We start from the raw sequence: 22,687 nt of genomic DNA, 5'->3' as shown, positions 1-22,687 counted from the left end.
ATATGTAGGCCAATTTTCCACATTGTCCGATAAATGCCTCTGTTGCAGCCGGGCCGGGGGCGCTGCAATTTCTGGAGCACAAGTCTTCAGTAATATTGTGAGACTCTTATCAGGGCACTTCATTTCTGCAGTATATAGTCACTCCCCTCCACTTGCTTCAGAACATCACCTGGATTAAATCAACATGGATGAAGACTCCCGTCTATGATGCTGGGTGCTTCTGGATTAGGCCAAGATGGATCATCTCTTTGGCAGTTCTGGCTGAAGATTATTCCAGATGTTTCAGCCTTATCTCTTACATTAACGTGCTGGTCTCCCCATTATTCAGGTTAGGATATTTATGGAGCTACCTCCCCAAGTGAGTTGTTTAATTGTCCACCATCATTCACAACTGGATGTGGCAGGACTGCAGGTATTAGATCTGATATGTTGTTTGCAGCATCCTTATCCTTGTCTACCGTAAGCTGCTTATGCTGTTTGGCATGCAAGTAGTCCGGTTTTGTAGCTTATAAATTGACACCCTATTTTTAGATATGGCTGACTCTGAGCCTGGATGCCCTCCTGCGCTCTTAATTGAACCAGAGTCGATCTCCTGGCTTGATGAAAATGTTGGAGGGAGGTGTATGCTGGGCCTTGAGGTTGCAGTTTGCATTGGAATTCAATTTTGCTACTAGTGACAACTTCTCATGGATGTCCAATCTGGAGTTGCTAAACAAGTTTGAAACCTATCCCATTTAACACTGTGCTAGTTCATCACCACATGATGGAGGTTATTCTCAATGTGAAGATGGGACTTCATGTCCACAAGGACACTCTTATGAATGTAGCCATAAACAGATGCATCTATGACAGGCAGATTGGTGAGGATGAGATCAGGGTTGTTTTTCCCTCTTGTTGGTTCCTTCACCATCTGCTGTGGACCCAGTCTAGCAGCTATGTCCCTAAGGAATCGAACAGCTTTGTCAATAGTGCTGCTGCGGAGGCACCCTTGAAGTTCCCCCACCCAGCGTGTTTTCTGTGACCTTGCCACCTGAAAGTTTTCTCTAAATGGTGTTCAACATGGAGGACAATTGATTCATCAGTTGAGGATGGGCAATACACTGTGATAAACGGAAGGTTTCCTTGTCCAAGCTTGACGTGGCGCAATGACACTTCACAGGGTTTAGAGTCAATGTTGAGGACTTTCATGTCAGGGTTCAGACTTTGCATAACCAAATATACTAAAAGCTACTGGAGTTCTCCTACAAATCATTAAATATTATAGAATCAGCAATATTTTAATACTTTGTATCTTGTGATTGGGTGCATGTCACTTCATAATACATTTACAGTTGAGTTGGAGGATATTTTGTGTTTACAGCAGTAGTTTCGGATCAAATCAACACGCAGGAAGTGCTACACCTGCCCCCATACCTCCTCCCTCACCCCCATCCCAGGCCCCAAGAAGACTTTCCACATCAAGCAGATGTTCACCTGCACATCTGCCAATGTGGTATACTGCATCCGCTGTACCCGGTGTGGCTTCCTCTACATCGGGGAAACCAAGCGGAGACTCGGGGACCGCTTTGCAGAACACCTACGCTCGGTTCGCAACAAACAACTGCACCTCCCAGTCGCGAACCATTTCAACTCCCCCTCCCATTCCTCAGACGACATGTCCATCCTGGGCCTCCTGCAGTGCCACAACGATGCCACCCGAAGGTTGCAGGAACAGCAACTCATATTCCGCTTGGGAACCCTGCAGCCCAATGGTATCAATGTGGATTTCACAAGTTTCAAAATCTCCCCTCCCCCCACCGCATCCCAAAACCAGTCCAACTCGTCCCTGCCTCCCTAACCTGTTCTTCCTCCCACCTATCCCCTCCTCCCACCTCAAGCCGCACCTCCATCTCCTACCGACCAACCTCATCCCGCCCCCTTGACCTGTCCGTCCTCCCTGGACTGACCTATCCCCTTCCTAACTCCCTACCTACACTCACCTTTACTGGCTCCATCCCCGCCTCTTCGACCTGTTTGTTTCCTCTCCACCTATCCTCTCCTCTATCCCTCTTCTATCCGCCTCCCACTCTCTCCCTATTTATTTCAAAACCCCCTTCCCCTCCCCCTTTTCTGATGAAGGGTCTAGGCCCGAAACGTCAGCCTCTCTGCTCCTATGATGCTGCTTGGCCTGCTGTGTTCATCCAGCCCTGCACCTTGTTGTCTCTGTAATTTTGAATGCTATTACAATGGCCAAGATTTCTGGGATTATGAAAGTTAGAGTGCTTCACCATTAAGTACATTGTAAATCTGTACAAAATTAGTAATACGAAAAACAAGAGCTTGCATTTTATATAGCACTTTTAACATAGTTAATGCCCCAAGGAAATTCACAATAGCATTTTCAAACAAAATCTGACACCAAGCCACATAAAAAGATAGTAGGCTGGTTTGAAGGATGATCTTAAAGAAAGAAAGGTAAGTAGAGAGACAAAAAAAAGTTAGGGAGGGAATTCCAGAACTTGGGACCTTGGAAGATGAAGACATGGGCACTAATGTTGGAACTGGGAATGTCTCAGAGCCCAGAGTTGGAGCCGCATAACATCTTAAGTGTTTTCAGGATAGGTGATGTTGCAGTGAAAGGGAGGGGTCTGGCCATCGAAGAATTTTAAAAACTATCATTGCTTAACTGGGAACCAATCTAGGTCAGCAAGCATAAAAAATTGTGCAGGCGGGGCTTGGTGCAAGTTTGTATATGGGCAGGCAAGATTTTCATGATCTAAACATTATGATGAGTTGAAAATGCATCAGTGATACTCAAGTCTAGAGCTAACAAATTGGAACAAAGGCATAGATGAAGCTATAGGCAGTGGACTGAGACAAGTGGGAATTTGAGAGATGCTACAGGGATGGAGGCAACTGATGATAAAATTGGTAGAGAGAAGTCAGATGCACTGAGAAATTGTAGTGTTTCTGCAGTGTAATGGTAATTATTCTCACTCAATATGTGTGAAAGGTTCCGGGTTCAAGACCGAGCAGAGAGAATATCCATGAAGTGTGGGTGAGAAGCTGTGATCAGAGGTTCATAGGTTCATCAGAAGGTCAAATACAAGTGAGAAACTTGCAAAATTGCAAACAGTCTGGTTCAGTCTTATAAAAACAAAGTACTGCTAATGCTAGAGATCTGAAATAAAAACAGAAAGCACTGGAGAACCTCAGTTCTGAACAAAAGTCATATTGGACTTGATATGTTAATTTTGTTTCTCTTTCCGCAGATGCTGCCAGATCCGTTGAGTCTCTCCAGCACTTTTTGTTTTTATTTTCACTCAATCTTCGATAGTTGCTGGGATAAAGGACGGAGTCATTATCTAGAGATAAGAATTTGCAGTGTATGTTTGGAATTAATTTAAATATGAAGAGAACAGTAAAAGAATAGTATTATAGTGTACTTTTATCTTCAACATACTATTTTCATAATGGCATGATTAAAAGACAAGAAAAAACATAGAAACATAAAAAGTAGGAGCCTGCTCTGCCATTCAATATGATAATCTAACTCAGTACTCTTTTCTTGATTTTGTAGCATACCTCTTCACCCCTTTAGAATTAGGAACAACATCTGTCTTGAAAACATTCAACATTTTCACCTCAACTACTTTCTGTGGCAGAGAATTCCACAGGCTCAGCACTCTCTGCCTGAAAAAATTTCTCCTTACCTCAGTCCTATCCTTAGACTATGACTCCTGGTTCTGAACAACCCAGCCAATGGGAACATCCTTCCTGCATTTATCCTGTCTAAGCTTATTGGGCCTAGAATATGATCCTTCCTCATTCTTCAAAGCTCTAGGATGTATTATCCTAACCAATCAAATCTTTCTTCATTCATCAATCATGCCATCCCAATAATCAGTCTGGTAAGCTTTCACACAATACTCCAGGTATAGGTCACACTTAGGACCTGTAGAATATATTGCTCCTACTCCTGTACTCGAATCCCTTCACTGTGAAGGCCAACATGCCATTTGCCTTCTTCACCGCCTGCTGCACCTACGTGCTTACTTTGAGCCACTTGGTGTACAAGGACATTTAGTAGGAAACATGGCAGCCAATTCACACACATTACAACACTATTAAAATAAATCATATAATGGCATCCTACAACCAAAAATAGAAGAATCTTTATTTCCCATTTCATAAGTTATAGGATCAAACCTAGTATTTAATCTGTCACTCATAAACCCATGGTATATTTCAGATGAATTTTGGGAGTTAAAGCTCTTTGGCATGCTATGAAAGGCACATATAAGTGCAAGTCGTCCTTTCTTCTAAGCATCATGAAGCAATGCAGCTTCAATGGGTTTCTTTCTCACTGTAGCAGAATGTTTTTGTCTATATGAGTTCTGCTGTTTTATACGACTGATACAGCAACACTTTACAGATTAATCAATTTATATTAAAAATCCACTTTTTTTTATTCCTCAATCTGTAGCATCGTCTTATAGTCCCAAGAGAATCACAGTCCAGTCATAGATATTTCTTTATTTCACTGTAACTGTTTGGTTTACTGTATGATGTGGCAAATATATACGTGAAAGCTAACCTCCTTACCATCTCTGGCCTCAATTCCACATATAGCTGTAAATAACCAACTTGTCTATCGCTGGAATTTTTTTCATTTCCAGTTATGACCATAAGACATAGGAGCAGAAATTAGGCCATTCGTCCCATCGAGTCTGCTCTGCCATTCAATCATGGCAAATAAGTTCCTCAACCCCATTCTCCCGCTTTCTCCCCGTAACCCTTGATCCCCTTGATAATCAAGAACCTATCTATCTCAGTCTTAAATGTACTCAATGACCTGGCCTCCACAGCCTTCTGTGGCAGTGAGTTCCACAGATTCACCACTCTCTGGCTGAAGCAGTTTCTCCTTATCTCTGTTCTAATAGGTCTTCTCTTTACTCTAGGCTATGCCCTTGGGTCCTAGTCCCTCCTACAAATGAAAACATCATCCCAACATCCACTCTGTCCAGGCCATTCAGTATTCTGTAAGTTTCAATTAGATCCCCCCTCATCCTTCTAAACTCCAATGAGTATAGTCCCAGAGTCCTCAAACATTCCTCATATGTTAAGCTTTTCATTCCTGGGACTGTTCTCGTGAACCTCCTCTGAACCTGCTCCAGGGCCAGTATATCCTTCCTGAGATATGGGCCCAAAACCACACACAGTACTCCAACTGTGGCCTGACCAGAGCCTTATAAAGCCTGCTTTTATATTCAAGTCCTCTCAAGATAAATGCCAACATTGCATTTGCCTTCCTGACTACTGACTCAACCTGCAAGTTTACCTTGAGAGAATCCTGGACCAGAACTCCCAAGTCTCTTTGCACTTCAGACTTCTGAATTTTCTCCCCATTTAGAAAATAGTCCATGCTTTTATTCTTCTTACCAAAGTCCATGACCTCACACTTTCCCATGTTGTACTCCATCTGCCACTTCTTTGCCCACTCTCCTAGCCTGTCCAAATCCTTCTGCAGCCTCCCCACCTCCTCAATACTACCTGTCCCTCTACCTATCTTTGTATCATCTGCAAACTTAGCCAGAATGCTCACAGTTCCTTCATCTAGATCACTAATGTACAAAGTGAAAAGCTGTGGTCCCAGCACTGACCCTTGTGGAACACCACTTGTCACCGGCTGCCATCCTGAGAAAGACCCTTTTAACCCCACTCTCTGCTTTCTGCCAGACAGCCAATCTTCTATCCATGCTAGCACCTTGCCTCTAACACCATGGGCCCTTATCTTACTCAGCAGCCCCCTGTGCGGAACCTTGTCACAGGCCTTCTTGAAGTCCAGGTAGATAACATCCATTGGCTCTCCTTGGTCTACCCTGCTAATTACTTCCTCAAAGAATTCTAGCAGATTTGTCAGGCATGACCTCCCCTTGATGAAACCATGCTGACTTTGGCCTACTTTACCATACACTTCCAAATATTAGAAATCTCATCCTTTACAATGGGCTCCAAAATCTTATACACGACAGAGGTTAGGCTAATCGGCCTGTAATTTTCCATCTTTTGCCTTACTCCCTTTTTAAACAGGGATGTCACGTTAGCATTTTTCCAGTCCCTCCTTGACTCTAGTGATTCCTGAAAGATCACCACTAACGCTTCCACTATCTCTTCAGCTATCTCCTTTAGAACTCTGGGGTGTAGCCCATCTGGTCCAGGTGATTTATCCACCTTCAGGCCAATCAGTTTTATTAGCACCTTTTCCTTGGTGATGACCACCATACTGAGCTCTGCCCCCTGACTCCCTTGAATTTTTGGGAGATTACTTGTGTCTTCCACCGTGAAGACTGACGTGAAGTAATTATTCAGTTCCTCAGCCATTTTCTTGTTCCCCACTACTATCTCTCCACCATCATCTTCCAGTGGACCAATATCCACTTTTGCCTCTCTTTTGCCCTTTATATATCTAAAGAAACTCTTACAGTCTTCATTTATATCACTGGCTAGCTTACTCTTATATTTAATCTTCTCCCTCCTTATTTCTTTTTTTGTTGCCCTCTGTTGGTCTTTGTAAGCTTCCGTCCTCTGGTTCCCCCCTGCCCTTCGCCACATTATATGCTTTCTCTTTTGTTTTTATGCTATCCCTGACTTCCTTAGTCAGCCATGGTTGCCTCATCCTCCCTGTGCCATGCTTCTTTATCCTAGGGATGAATTTTTGCTGTGTCTCCTGAATTACTCCCAGAAACTCCTGCCATTGCTGTTCCACTGTCTTTCCTGCTAGGCTCCTCTTCCAGTCAATTCTGCCCAGCTCCTCCCTCATACCTCTGTAGTCGCCTTTATTCAGCTATAATACCGTTACCTCTGATTCTATCTTCTCCCTCTCAAATTGCAGAGTAAATTCTATCATTTTATGATCACTGCCTCCTAAGGGTTCCTTCACCTTAAGCTCCGCTATCAAGTCTGCCTCATTGCACAACACTAAATCCAGTGATAACAAGGTGTAGAGCTGGATGAACACAGCAGGCCAAGCAGCATCAAAGGAGCAGGAAGGCTGATGTTTCAGGCCTCGACCCTTCTTCAGAAATCCAGTATTGCCTGTTCCCTTGTGGGCTCCACCACAAGCTGCTCCAATAGGCATCTTGTAGACATTCCACAAACTCCTTTTCTTGCAATCCACTACCAACATGATTTTCCCAGTCCACCTGCATATTGAAATCCCCCATGATCACTGTGACTTTGCCTTTCTTACACACCTTTTCTATTTCCTGGTGTACCTTGTGCCCCAGCTCCTGACTACTGTTTGGAGGCCTGTACACAAATCCAACTATGGTTTTTTCACCTTTGCGCTTCCTCAATTCTACCCACACAGATTCTACACCATCTGACCCTACTTCGTTTCTTCCTATTGATTTAATTTCATTTCTTTCTAATAAGGGCCCCCTCGGCCTACCTGCCTATCTTTTTGATAGGAGGTATATTCAGTTCCCAATCCCGATCCCCTTGCAGCCACGTCTCCGTGATGCCCACCATGTCATACCTGTTTTATCCAGTTAAGATTCATAGCATCCAGTCTGCCATGGCTCACAGTGACATTTCTTCCAAAATCTTTTGATCTTCTTCTAATTAATTACGCAACAGGGCCCTTCTCCTCTATGCAAACTCACAAACTGTGCAACCCTTGTGGTCCAGTGATAGGGACACTATCACTGTGCCACAAGGACAAGGCTGCTGTGTGCAGCACCTTCCACCCCAGGTCCTCCACCCGAGATAGAAAGTGGGAGGACTACCATGTAGAGAGCCCTCCACTGGGGACTCCCACTGCCCAATGGCTGGTTCAACTTTTTTTAAATTAAACTATTTCCAGTTAGGCCTTCACACATGGTCATTTACTTGAAGCACCTGAATATGCTTGCCACGTAAACTGCTGACATGGACTGCAGGTCTGACATTGATGTAGCATACTGCTAGAAATTTGCACCACTTAATTGCACAGCCAGGAAGAGGAGAACTGGAAGTGACATATAAGTAAAGCAAGTTGGGGCTTAATGGAACATGATTGCATGGAAATAAAGTAGTCACTGCTCAATGGCAAGGTTCTGGATCACCATATAAGGGTTGAGTGGAAAATCAGGACATTTTCTCAACATCAAGAATATGATTTTTTTCATTCTCACCTTTCCCACCATTACTGATGCCACATTGAGGAGGGGAGAATTTCATCCTATGTTTTAATTAAAGTGTGATATAACTGCATGGTAAAAATAATTTACATTTTGTTTTGTCATGGCTGAGTAAGGGTTTTAAAAATGAAGCAGCTGTTTTACTTTTCATCTGATAGTAACAAATGTATTAAATCAACTGGGTCATTCCTCTTGATTCACATTTAGGTTCATTAGATGATTTGTCCTCCGTCTCCACCCTGAAAGCAGACAAGTACTAACTTAACAAGAGATAGTAGGAAATGCAGATGCTGGAGAATCTGAGATAACAAGGTGTAGAGCTGAATGAACACAACAGGCCCAGCAGCATCAGAGGAGCAGGAAGGCTGACGTTTCGGGCCTAGACAAAGTTTGCCATTTCCCATATTAGTTTTACTTGAAGCTATCTTTAATGGACACACGTTACACATTCCAAAGTTTTCGCTGTTCATATATTTAGATGCCTTTGCTGTTCATTTTGATATTCCGTATATGTTTATTCATATTGCCTTTTTGTATCTTGCTAATTTATTTCCTATCCCTTTTTTTTGCAGCTCCCCAATTTGCTAGATTTTCACTTTTCCTTGCATTTATGTAAACCTTTTCTTGCAGCATGACGCTGTGCTGAGTGTGTTGAAGTGGCTAGTGATATTGCAATATTAGGTGACATGAATATCAATCTTGGTATTTAACAGATGCTGTTCAGGGTGGAAGGACTGGGACATATGTTAGACATGACTATTAATTGCAGGAGAGCACAGATTGTTCAGTTGAAGTTCTCTTCAATGAATGAATGAATGATTTTATTGTCACATGTATTTTACAGTGAAAACTACAGTAAAATACAGTGAAATGCTTCCACTGTTGCCATGATCCCATGCCATTTTGAATAGTTTAAGCATAATTTTAAAAATGAAATTGTTTAAAGAGAGTCCATACCCTTCCACCACCGCTTCACCGCTGCCAGCGCCGGAGCCAACCAACATCGAAGTCGCTGCTCCTCAGGTACCATCTTTAGCCACTGGGCCTACCGTTCTGATGTGGCCCGTGCCAATGTAGCAGCCGATGCTGGATTCTGTGCTTGTCCCTCTGTCAACTGCCTCCTTAATGCTGCTGCCGGAATCCCGCTCCGGGCTCACCAGCTGCCTCACCATCATCTGCCAGAGTCCCACTCCTGGCTCGCCATCTGCCTCCCTGTGTCAATGAACTGCTGCTGAACAGCTATGGCTCCAGGCAATTGATGGAACCCTCCTGTTTCCCTGTCATTTCCTATGCCATCAGTATTGTCTCCTCATATGGTTTAACATGTTTTCATAGATGGTTCCAAGTGTTGTCCTTGTTGCAGAGCTAAGAGAGACTTCGGGGTTCAGGTACATGATTCTTTGAAGTTTGCATCACATATAGATTGGATGGTTAAGAAAGTGTTTAGCATACTTGCCTTCTTTGTTCTGACGTTTGAGTTTAGGGATTGGGATGTTATGTCAAGGTTGTACAGGATGTTAGTGAGGCCTCTTCTGGAATATTGTGTCCCGTTCTGATCTCCCTGTTACAGGAATGATATTATTAAGCTGGAAGGGTTCAGAAGAGTTTTACCAAAATGCTGCCAGGAATGGAGGGTTTGAATTATAAAGAAAGGCTGGATAGGCTGCGACTTGTTTCACTGGAGCGCAGGAGGTTGAGAGGTGACCTTATAGACGTTTATTAAATAATGAGGGGTATAGATAAGGTGATTGGCAGGTGTCATTTTCCCTATGGTTGGAGATTTCAAGACTAGGGGCATATTTTGAAGGTGAGACGAGAAAGATTTATAAAAAGACATAAGAGGCAATTTTTTTACACAGGGAGTGGTTCATGTGTGGAATGAACTTCCAAAGGAAGTGTTGGACGCGGGTATAGCTACAACATTTAAAAGACATTTATGTAAGTACATGAATAAGAAATGTTTGGATAGATATAGGCCAAGCACAGGCAGATGGAACTTGTTTAGTTTGGGATTATGGTTGGCGTGGACTGGTTGGACCAAAGGGTCTGTTTCCATTCTATATGACTCTATGACTCTAAGTTATGTAACAAACTATGATGTTGATCATAGTTTCTGTGTTTGAGGATGTCACTAGAATTTTCCAGGTGATTCAAAGCAAAATAGTGCAAATGATGGAAATCTTCTTTCTTTACTTTCTCATCAGATGTAGGCATCAATGCTTAGTCCACTATTTATTGTGCATTCCTAATTGCCCTGTGAATGTTTGTGGCAAGCAGCCTTCTTGAACCGTTACAGTTTTTTCGGGTGTAGAGATTTAGACTCAGTGGTGGTGAAGGAACTGTGATATAGTTCCAAATCAGGATATGAATGACTTGAAGGGAAACTTGCAGGTGATGGAATTCCCATGATCTTGCTGCCTTTGTCCTTCAAGGTGTAGTGACTGTGGGTATGGAAAGTGTTGCCAAGAGAACCTTGATGAGATACCAAAGTGCATCTTGTAGATGGTACACTCTGCTGCCACTGTGTGTCAGTCTTCAAGATAATGAATGGTGAAGGTTGTGGATGGGCTGCCAATCAAACAGAGTTCTTTGTCCTGCATGGTGTTTAGCTTCTTGAGTGTTGTTGGACCTGCACCCAACCAAGGAAGTGGACGGCATTCTATCACACTTGAGTCTTATAGATGGTAGGCAGATATTGGGAAACAAAGAGGTGATTTTACTCACCAGAAGAATGTTTAGCCTTTAACTTCTTTTTGTAGTCTCAGCATTTATATGGCTAGTTCAGTTATTAATGGCCAGTGGTAATCCGCATGATGTTGATAATGGAGGATTCAGTGATGCTAATGCCATTGAATGTCAAGAAGTGATAGAGTCTGTCTTACTCGAGATAGTCATTGTCTGAAAAATGTGTGGTGCAAATGTTACTTGCTACTTATCAACACAAGCATGGACATTGTTTCAATATCTGAGGAGTCACAATGGAACTGAACATTGCACAATCATCAGTGAATATCTTCACTTCTGAATTTATGATCGATGAAATATCGTTGATGAAGCAGCTGAAGATGGTTCCAGGACACTGCCCTGAGGAACTCCTGAAATAACAGAGTGCTGGAAATACTCAGTAGGTCAGGCAGCATCTGTGAAAGAAAATAATTACTGGCAGAATCTTCCAAGCTCAGATTTATGGGCCCTGGATTCAGAAGTTACTTAATTGCCTAGAATGTTGGTGAACCACAACCCTGTCACCTTCTTACCTCCAAATTATATTCTGGGCAGGGAGACACAAGCTCCACTTTCCTATTCTGCTGCCAATGCAAGCCATTAAATAGTCAATTAATAAACACAAAGGAACCTATTTCCTTCTGGGCTTCATTTTTATAAGCTCCAGATGAGATTTACTGACTGGTTCACCACTGCAGGCAGGCTTGCATTGGAAGATTTCCCCAAATATGCTTTAATCCATACTTGAGTGAGAGACTGGATATGAAACAGGAGGATGTCCATGAAAGCTACTCTCTTCACTTGCTTCCCACCACAACTCCACCCCCATGAACTCCACACAGTGAGACCCACTCCCAAAAAACACAGCTTTCCTGTGGGTGATCTTTCATGTTCTGATAGGCCAGCAGATGTTGGTGGCTGGCCCTTTCTTATTCAAGATCCTAAATTAGTAGAAAGGCCACCAGCAGTCAATTCACTGCTTGTTTGTCAGGGGATCCAGTGAGCTTTCTCTTCCTGGGAACCCATGAGATTTCCTCTTCCAATCTCTCCCGCTGTTGGGCTCAGTCTTAAAACAGGAATGTACCACCAAAGGTTTCAACTTGATGCTCCACAGATGTTGACCCTTCATTTTAACTGGTACAGACCTATTGACGGAAATGATTGATCAGAAAGACTTACACGGTTTCTCATCAGAGATGGTGTTAGCTTTTCTTTCTGCCCAGGCAATTGTTTAGTTTCAAGGCTACAGTGGTCTGCTGGATGGACGTTCCAGTTGACTTCATAGAATCATTGAGTCATTCGCTGTACAGCATGGAAACAGACCCTTTGGTCCAACTTTTCCACACTGAGCAGATATCCTAAATTAACCTAGTCCCGTTTGCCAGCATTTCGAACATAGCCCTCTAAACCCTTCTTATGCATATACCCATCCAGATGCCTTTTAAATGTTGTAATTGTACCAGCCTCCGCCACTTCCTCTGGCAGCTCATTCCATACATGCACCACCTTCTGTGCCGAAAAAAGTTGCCACTTAGGTCCCTTTTAAATCTTTCCCATCTCACCTTAAACCTATGCCCTCTCATTTCGGATCTCCCCACCGTGGGGAAAATACTTTGGCTATTCACGCTGTCCATGCCCCTCATGACGTACCAACCTCTGTAAGGTCACCCACTCAACCTATCAATGTGTCTCTGTAAACTGCTTGTGTCCTTCTTGCAAATTGCCTTTGCATCTATTTTTGTGTTGTGTGCAAATTTGCTTAGAATCTTAGGATGCAAAAGTCCCATTAGTTTGTCTAATGCTACTTCTCTAGACCTGGTGATGGTACTTAATTCCTCCCCCATATTCTTCAGTATTAAAGGGATGTTAATTTATGTTTATTTTCCAAAAGACAATCACCTAATTTGTTGCCGAGGAATGAGCTGTTCCTGGGTTTGACAGTTTTGGAGGTTTTCAAATATGCACTCTGCCAGTGAACAAAGTTCTTAACGTAATTTACTCAAAAAATTCAGCATGTACAGTCATGTCATAAAATTAAAAAAGTTGTATTTTGAACTAAAAATGGAGAAAGATGTTGTTTGATACATAAGTCACAGTCTCACTTGACCTTTTGCATATCAACTGTGAAATAATGAATATGTTTAACACCCTGCACAGTGGGAAATGTGGAACAACTTCCGTTGGGAAAATATTTCTGAATTGTAAAATTGTGGAATTTTATTTGAAAGCGTCTTTAATGGGAAGGAAAATCAGATCATCAGGAGTCAAAGTCAATATGTCCAATTTTGGTTTTGATCAATCACGGGATATGGGTGACGCTGGCTGGGCCAGCATTTATTACCCATCTTTAGTTGGCCTTGAGAAGATGGTGATGAGCTGCCTTGTTAAATTGCTGCAGTCCATGTGTTGTAGGTAGACCCATAATGCCATTTCAGAGGAAGTTCCAGGGTTTTGACTTCAACCTTTCTTATTTTCTAACTATCAATTTTGATGATCACCAAATCAGAAAGGCTACAAATTTGACTTGGTCATCTAATCTGCTCTGTCAGCAAACCTCTGCACCGGAAACTTTAACACAGCCCATTCCTTCTTTTACGGCATTATAAAAAATTTACTCTGTGTACACAAAACATTTGTCTAGAATATTCTACTGCATTATTTAAAATATACAGGATTATATTGTTTTATTTCAAATGTTTTATGGAAGTTATGTCACATTTATAACCTGCTAAACAGAAGTGAATTGGTGTGGATGAAACAAATAGTAGTTTCAAAACAAGTAGTAATTGTGAATTTATCAGTTTAAATGCAAATTCTAGTATGCCCTTAAATATTTGAAAAGATATCCACTTATCCTTTAATAAATAAATAATGAAAGAACTGCAGATGCTGTAAATCAGAAACAAAAACATAAGTTGCTGGAAAATCTCAGCAGGTCTGGCAGCATCTGTGAAGAGAAATCAGAATTAACGTTTCGGGTCAAGTTCTGAGGAAGGGTCACCAGACCCGAAATGTTAACTCTGATTTCTCTTCACAGATGTGGCCAGACCTGCTGAGCTTTTCTAGCAACTTCTGTTTTTGTATCCTTTCATAAAGCCTGGTTGACCAGTTTATCTCTAACCATTAATTTCTATGTTTATCCGTGATACAGGACAGGGTAGACTGATGAAAAAAGTCTGGGACTTGAGTCTAACCTGATAGTTCTTACAGTTATGAGGGAATATGGCATTATCAAAAATGGAATGGGAGACCTCTCGGAGCAATTTGCAGACAATGAATTGCTTTGGCTGTTTTAACTAGGATGTGACAGTCACTCTGCGCACAGCAAGATATTGTAAACAGCAATATCATAATAACGAGATAATCTCTTTTTATGATATTGACAAAGCATTGGCCAGGCCACTGGTATAATTTTAATACTTTGAAATGGTGACAGAAGCGTCAACCTTAATTTTTGTGCTGAGGTGTTGAGTGGCACTTGAACGCACAATCTTTTCATTCTAAAGTATGGGTTCCAACAACTGAGACGTAGCTGCAACTAAAATTGAAACCAAGTTTCCTAATCAAGTAAATGTAAAAGTTTTCAAAATTTGCAGATATCAATGCCAAATTTCTTCCCGAACTAACACCATTAAGAAAAGATTAACTGGTTATTGAAGTCTGTTTTTATTGGACCTTGCAAAGCTTAAATCAAAGTTTGGAACAAAGAGCAGGATTAATGTATTTACACCGATTATTTTGAGACCATGAAATGCTTGAATGGAATTAGTGATTGAAGTAGAGACTGTTAACATTTAAGGTTAGGATAGAAAGGTGGTTTAAGGATAAAGGCAAATGAGAACAGGGCAAGTACATGGAATTAGAACTGTTGGTTGCATGGAAGATAAACATAGATGTAATGAGGTAGTAAGAGCTTCTCTAAATATTTCAAAAGGAAGAGAGAGAAACCGGAGTGAACTTAGGCCCTTTAGAAAATGAGGCTGGGAGAAAAAAAATAGGAAAACCAAGAAGTAATAGATGAGTTGAAGACAATAATAACCAATAGTTTGAAAATACGAAATAATCAAGGTGGTGGTAGATGGGAGGGAGGAAATATATAAACTTGTTAACACCAGAGAAAAACTAATGGGTCCTGTGGACATGAAGGGCTGAATACTAGGATACTAAAATACACAGCTGCAGAAATAGCGGATGCACTGTTAGTAATATTTCCAAGAATTCTTTGTTCTGGAGATGTGCTGGAGGATTGGAAAACTGCCAATGTGACAACTTTATTCTAAAAGGGAAGGATCCACAAACAGGCACCATAAGTCAGTTAGCTTAACATCTGTTATTGGGAAACTGTTAGCATCCACTATAAAGAATGTAATCGCTGAACATTTGGAAATACGTGATCTAATCAAGCAGATCCACTTCGCTTCATGAAGGAGAAGTCATGCCTGACAAATCTATCAGAATTCTTTGAAGCAGTAATAAGCATGATAGATAAAAGGGAACCAGTAGATGTGATATGTTGGACTTCCAAATGGCACTTGATAAGATGCCACATATAAGGCTACTTAGCAAGATAAGTACTCAATTTGAAGGTAGTATATTTGCATGGATAGAGAATTGGCTGACTAATAGAAGATAGGGAATTGGGATAAGGGAGGAATTTTCAGAATGGAAACGTGTAACTGGTGGAGTGTCACAAGGATCAGTGCTGGTACCACAATAACTTATAATATATATTAATGGCTTGGATGATGAAAGTGAAAGTACTATAGCCAAGTTAGCAGCTGACACAAAATTAGATGGGAAGGTAAGAAGTGAGGATGACTCAAGGAGTTTATAGACAGGGTAAGTGACTGGGCAAAAACTTGGCAGTTGGAATATGATGTAGGAAAATATGGGGCTGTGCCCTTTGGCAAGAAGAATAAAGGAACTGAATATTATTTAAATGGAGAAAGGCTTCAAAAGCTGCAGCACAGAGGAATTTGAGAGTCCCCATGCACAAAAACAATGAGCATACAGGTTCATCAGGTAATAGAGGAGATACATTTATATCAAAGGAAATGTAACACAAAAATAGGGAAGTCTTGCATCATGACCCACTTTTTCAAAATGGCCAATTTACCTGTCTGATAGGCTCACGTTAATAGAAAACACTGACCAGTTTCCGTACTAAACATGAACAATTATTTATTAAATAAAATCAATTCTAACCACAGACAACTAAAAATATGAATGATCTCTAAATAACTTTGCTAGATGAAACTATAACCTCCTCTTAAACCACCCCAACCCCCATATACTCATACAGACAGGCATAGAAAAACAAACAAACATGGATGTTGTGGGTTGAGAGTAAAATAGTGGAGACACAGTTCAATTGCAGTGACTACAGGGCTAATGTGGTGCCACTTTTGCTTCTTCCAAGATCTTCTGTTCTCTGATCTCCATATCTCCAGATCCTTTCAGTTCTTTGGAAAGTCTTTCAGTGTTTGGTTACTTTACTGCAGAGAGAGAGAGAAAGAGAATGAAACCCTGGCTCTCTTGCAATCTGGACACTTCTGCCTTTGTATTTTCAGACACAAACTGTCCACCTGTCCAGGAGTCTGAGGCCTCCATGCATGCTGAAGGAGTTTCAGCCAAATGGGGGAAAGCCTAGCATTGTAGGAAAATTGTCAATGACCTCCTCCACCCAGCCTCCACTCAGTCAACTAAGTGTTACTCTCTATCTCTACAACTGTACCCACCTCCTATGAGGAGTCATGCACTACCACTCTCACTATTTCCTGCAACATCTTTTCTCACTTGATCTCATGCGGCGCAACCACTGACACTGTAAACCATACATGCTTTCTACACTGCCTACTCACTTGCCCAAGACACTTTCCTACCTGCACTAATTGTAACAGATGTGCCACCATTTTAGGTTGCCTTAACACCTTTCTCTCTCTCATTCCAGAAAGAAAGCAACTCCCAATAAGACAGAAGAAGTCAAGATGGATGATGGGCTGCTCAACATTAATTTCCTAACCCCTTAGGTGGAGATCACTTTGATTTTCTCTACCCCGAGTGGCTGGCTAACCATTTCCAAGACCTGGACACAACTGATACTTGGGCTGGAGGAGGTCTTATGAAGACAGGTTAGACAGGCTGGACCTGTATCCTTTAAAGCTTAGAAGAATGAGATATAATAGTATTAAAATGGTCTGAGGGAATTAAAAACAGGAAGAGTTGGAGAAACTCAACAGGTCTGACCGCACCTGCGCAGAGAAATAGAGTTATCAGTTCCAGTCTAATAGAACTCTCTTCAAAACTGAAGGGAGGTGGAAATGTGATTGGTCTTATGCTCTGGAAACATTGGGCGCAGTGAGTGGAAGGATGGGGAAAGTTCAGAGGGTGAAGGAGATTAGAAATGAAAGATGTAATGGAACAAAAGGCAAAGGGAAGAGTTGTAGCGAGAAAAGAAGACAAAGCATTGGTCCATCATTGGTGTTAATAGCAGAATAAAAATTAGCTCTGACTTAAAGAAAACATGTAAACAAGATACAGACATCGGGAAAAATATCAAAATGATGTAAGATCCTAAGGAAATTTGAAACAGTGGATGCTAAAAATTTGATTCACTTCTTGCATGTAGGGTGGACCAGTTTAAAAATAAATAGTCTCCCATTTAAGATGGAAATGAAGAGAATTTTTTTTCTCAGAGAGTCACGATTCTTCAGAACTCTCTTTCTTGAGAATGGTGGAGATACTGTCACTGAATACTTTCAAGGCAGAGGTAGATAGATTCTTACCTAACAAGAGAATCAAAGTTAATCAGTGGTAAGTAGAAATGTGGAGTTGAAGACATAAGTCAGATCATCCGTGATCTTTTTGAATGGTGCAACAGGCGTAGGGTTGCTGTGCAGAATGGCCTACTCCTGTTCCTAATTCATATCTTGCATGGGCATATTTGGAGATAAGGCATCAGGAAAATATAGAATAGTAAAATAAAGTACAAAAAGGCATTTGTGGCATTTTATTTGTCAATTTTCTGCCTTTTGATTATCACAATGCAGCTGATAGGATAATCCTCAGAGTTGTTTAACTCTTGTTAGGTGCATTTGATAAGCTTTCAATTAAGTTACTAAGTGAAAAGAACAACAAAACTAACAAATTGTAACTATGAGATAACAAGGTGTAGAGCTGGATGAACACAGCAGGCCAAGCAGCATCAGAGGAGCAGGAAGGCTGACGTTTCGGGCCTAGACCCTTTTCAGAACTATTGTAACTATCCCTTCTTGAATGGTATCTCTTGAGTCCTCATCATGGAGTGGTGATAGAGCATATTATTTCTAAGAGAATTCTATCCTCCTTTTCCTGAGGAGAATGTGATGTTGAGTAAACTATGAATCTTCCAAAAAGTAAACGAAGAAAAGCCAGACAAAGCTATCTGATGTCTTAACTACTCCGCAACGTATACAAATTTTGTGAACATTTTTAAACAATGATGTATGAAAAGTTTAGAAACTAGATGCGAGTATAGATAATAATACTAATTCCTTCAAATGGCATACTTTTGCTTCTTTTTCTTTCCAACCCCTAAACAGTGGAAGAGTCTTTTAGTCCGGACAGTGTCACAGAACTCCTGAAGGTTCAGTGTCAGTGAAAAAAAATTGATCTGGGTAACTGACAAAAGAATACATCAAATTGTGCTATTTGAGCTAATCTTCATGATCTGTAAATGTTAACATTGAGAAGTGAGACATTTCAGAATAATCATTGTAACATTTGAAATATACATATATAGACATAGTCATTGCATTTCATTTAAACAACTCAATGCCGGTGCATTTTCTTTTGGGTTGATAATCCAGTCCAGGTTTTCTGTTGCACCTTTACAGGGGAGTTGGAGCCTTTCACCAGAACAGCCGGGCCTTTTTTTCAAAAAAATCCGAACTTCAACGGTTTCAAACTCCCCCAAAGAGAAGCAGCCGCTCGCCCGGCCAATCGGGCCTGTCCATCAGCCGGTTACCATGGCGAAGGGGCGGTCTCGGCCCCGGAGCCAGCCAATCGCACAGGGCCATCGTTTTGTCGCTATGGTGACGGGGTTGTTCCCGGGACCTGATGGCTTGACAGGTGCGTGACAATCCAGCTCTTCAAGCATGTACGCCAAAGGCAAGAGTAACACTGTACCTTCTGACAGCCAAGCCAGGGAAAAGTAAGTTTACCTCAGCTTTTACCGGGAAACCGACCCCGGATTCAACTCCGGCGGGTCCGGAATGGTATAGTGAGATGTCAAACTCGGGACTGTGGGGTTGGTCTGAAAACATTAAGTTAATTCTGACACTCAGTTGACTCAGGACAAGAACTCGCTGCTTGTTCTCTTGGTATTGGAACATGGGGTACAGGGTGCTGCTTTGTTGGGGGGGGGGGGGGGGTGCTGGTTCGTTAGAAATGCTGTGCTGGAAAAGAAAAGTAACACATATTGATGAGAAAAGCAGCCCACTAACTTGTACTGGTTTCCTTGAGGTTTATGCTGGTGTTCTGTCACTTTGTACAATGGGTTATTTACACTTTTTTTTTGTATAAGTCTTGGGAGAGGAGAGCTCCTGAACTGAGGTGTAGGGTGGAATTTAGCCCAAGAATGATCAGAACGTGGAGGGGGTGGGGGGTGGTCAAGGAAAATAGAGTTTCACAAAAGATTTGAGGAGAAAAGGCGTTAAGCAGTACATGCTTTATTTTACATCGTAATTTCATCGGATGCTAAAAAAGACAGACTAGGTGCAGTTCTGGAAGTTCATATATCGTTGCGTTGTGCATGGAATCTACAGATCAAGGACTTCAGTAATAATAGTAAGGCTACTGTTGTGGAAAGAAAGTTTGTGAAGTGTAATAGTTCAAATAAATCTCTTTTTTTATCATTATGCTGGAGTTAGGACACAACTAGCTGTTACTGGTCTTTACTGTATCGCTCTATGTACAAGATGCTGTTCAGTGAACTGGAAAAGTCATGTTGGTAATGCGACGAGTAATAAAACAAAATACACAAGCAACTCATTTTGTTTTACATCATTTCGCTTATTTGGCATTAGTAGACCTAGACTTATTTACGCCAATACAGAGCTCTCCGATGTCTTAAATTTCTTGGATTCGGGGTTTTCCTTGGTTTCAAACGTATGTTTCTGGATTTTATGAATATGTTTTTATTTGTTGGCAAACAATACTCGTTTGAGCGTGTGTGCAGCCAAGTCTTTAAGTTGCATTGAACTGAGGCTCTCCTGGTGCCATGTTACACCACGCTGCTTTAGGGGAACCGTAGAAGAAAACAAGTGATTGTAATCTGCCATCTGTAACTTTTTAATTAAAATAAATAATAGCCATTTACTTCGAATTACTCATTTAAATTGCATTTAGCTGTATATTAGTGTGGTTGTGTAGTAAGTGCAAGCAATCCAATGAAACGAGCCTTAAAATAGCGGTGCTTGTAATTAAGAACAATGTAACTTTGCAGAAGTGCTATTGTAATTTATTGCATGCTTATTTAAAAGGATTATTGCGTTCTCTTGAAAGGTAGGACAATTTTTTTTGCCTTGTGATTTACGTATCCATTGAAGTGTGTAATGTTTAAAGTTGTAGCAGTTCTACACTTGTAAGAAGCACGTTGAATGAAGTTTTAAAAAATGGCTTGCAATACTAACACATTACACTCAGTTAGGACTGTCTGTGTTCTCTATATTTTGTTAGCCCAAACTGAAAACATAGTAAAAATGTAGTAAATTGAAAAGCTAGTAATACCAGTTAATGCAAAACTACACCGATGGCATTAAAGTTTTTGGAGTGTTGATTTCCAAAAAGAAACTTAATCAATTGTTCAATGAATTGTTAAGCTATGTATGGTTCCAGTGTTTGTTTATGTTGAATTAATTGTGAAACTAAAGTGTTTACTTTAAATGAAAAATGTGCTTTTGTAAACATTTGCCTTTGTTTACTGATGTATGTGGCTTTATGTAACCCTCAATATAAATATATTGTTTATTAAATATTGACATTTTTATCCACATTGGAAATCTGTGATACAGATTATATTGTGTTCTAATGTATTGACCATGTCTCGTTCACAAGTAGTTGTCAACTTATCAGCTAACTCACTTGAAGAAAAACATTCATGCAAGTGTTTAATAACTATTAGTTTATTAAAACAGTTTTTTGTTTAGTTAAAGTATGCTTTAGCAAATAGCTAATCTATTACTGTAACTTACATTTTAAAAGCAGAAATTAAAAATTGCATAAGATTGAGGTGGTGAGGAAAGACAGTTCTTAAAACCCATTGAGGTTTTTCAGAGTTAAAGTTTTAACATTACTTAGACTGTGTTTACATTTGATCAGCAAGAACTAGCTGTCAGTCATGGAGATGATAATGTAGTTATGACAACAATACTTTGGCTTTTTTTTGAGCAGTAACACCATGCATAACCTCTAGATTAGAAACGAAAGCACCACCAGTTGACTAAGTAATTGCTGTGTTGTGGAGCCTAAACTAAAACCATCTTCAGCACTCAACTCCTCTTTTAATGCACATCTATACAGTAGCTGTACAACATATCTGATATTATGTATCAAGAATTATCAACTGAAATTGTCATTCCATGCGATTAACACTTCTATGTACAGATGGAAATCTTCAAATTTAGTATGCATGGACCAATGGTAATGAAATAAGAAAAAGATGCTTCTTCTTTGGAAAGTTTGCATTTTCACAGGTTATATTGTGTGCAAAAGCTCATATCTGTACACCAAAATAAAGCCACTCTAAAGTTAATAGACACTAAGTTTTTGAACTGGCAGCTAATCCCAAATGCAGTGAAGGTTGATTTAGTGTTGTAAAGATTCTTGATCATTAGTTTCATCACAAATGCTGATTGGAGGAAGCCTTGGTGCAGACATTTTCTGTGGATTTTCCATCCATAGTGGTATCTTAAATTCTAATGTAGCAATATTGAATTTGAATTACAGCTGATTGAACTTTCAGGAAATGAATGGCTATCTGTCCTGTTCCTAAAGGGGTAGAAGCACTGAACCTATGGAGGAATTTATTTACACAATTGTTAGTATTAAACTGGTGTTTTACGTTTCCTTGATTAAGCGTTTGCCTAATAATTCTGAAACATTTATCAGTAGCACTTGAGTAGATCCAAGACTGTGAAGTTGCATATATTTGTAAAATCTAAACGAGTGTTAACTGACTGTGTGTGTGTGTTCAATCGCTTCCTGGTTCTGTTCCATTGATGTTACAAGGGAATTCTGTGTAAAAGATAGATATTACTTTTGGTCATGATGGTGCACACACTCCAAGTACTTAACTGTCTCACCCTTCTGTCAACTATTTTAAAAGAGAAAACAGTTCTATTAAAATGACTAGCAGAAGAATTTTGGGCAAATGTGTTCAGCTGATATTCAACAGCAGACACTCTGAACTACAAAATCTTCTCTTCAATAAAAAATAGAAGTTGCTGGAAAATCTCAGTAGGACTGGCAGCATCTGTGGAAAGAAATTGGAGTTAATGTTTTGTGTCCAGTGACCCTTCTTCAGAACTGATGGTAGTTAGGCAAAGGATGGTTTTTATACTGAAGGTGGAAGGGGGGGGGGGAAGGGGGAAGTGTAAACGATAGGTGGAGATAGAGCCCAAAGATAGAAAAATAGTTGAACAGACATAGGAGTGGTTAAAGACATGGTAGGAACTGCAGATGCTGGCGAATCCGAGACAACAAGGTGCAGAGCTGGATGAACACAGCAGGCCAAGCAGCATCATAGGAGCAGGAAGGCTGAC

The 22,687-nt window shown here is 40.7% G+C and overlaps 2 protein-coding genes across 4 annotated transcripts in view; one reads left to right on the top strand and one right to left on the bottom strand.

The window, feature by feature from the left end:
* Window positions 1-22,687, bottom strand: part of atg10 (ATG10 autophagy related 10 homolog (S. cerevisiae)) — a 526,624-nt gene that overhangs the window by 260,710 nt on the left and 243,227 nt on the right. The window lies entirely within an intron of this gene.
* The window catches only part of LOC125482775 (single-stranded DNA-binding protein 2-like), a 171,060-nt gene continuing 167,188 nt past the window's right edge, over window positions 18,816-22,687 (top strand). For all 3 annotated transcript variants that reach the window (XM_048594951.1, XM_048594948.1, XM_048594950.1), the window contains exon 1: window positions 18,816-19,077. In XM_048594951.1, coding sequence (XP_048450908.1) covers window positions 19,022-19,077 — 56 coding nt within the window. In that variant the 5' untranslated portion in view covers window positions 18,816-19,021. The remainder of the gene's footprint in view (window positions 19,078-22,687) is intronic.

Source organism: Rhincodon typus, chromosome 3, assembly GCF_021869965.1.
Source record: "Rhincodon typus isolate 14 chromosome 3, sRhiTyp1.1, whole genome shotgun sequence".
NCBI classification, from domain to species: Eukaryota; Metazoa; Chordata; class Chondrichthyes; order Orectolobiformes; family Rhincodontidae; genus Rhincodon; species Rhincodon typus.
Note: the sequence above shows the minus strand (reverse complement) of the source record. Positions and strands in the feature narration are given on the sequence as shown.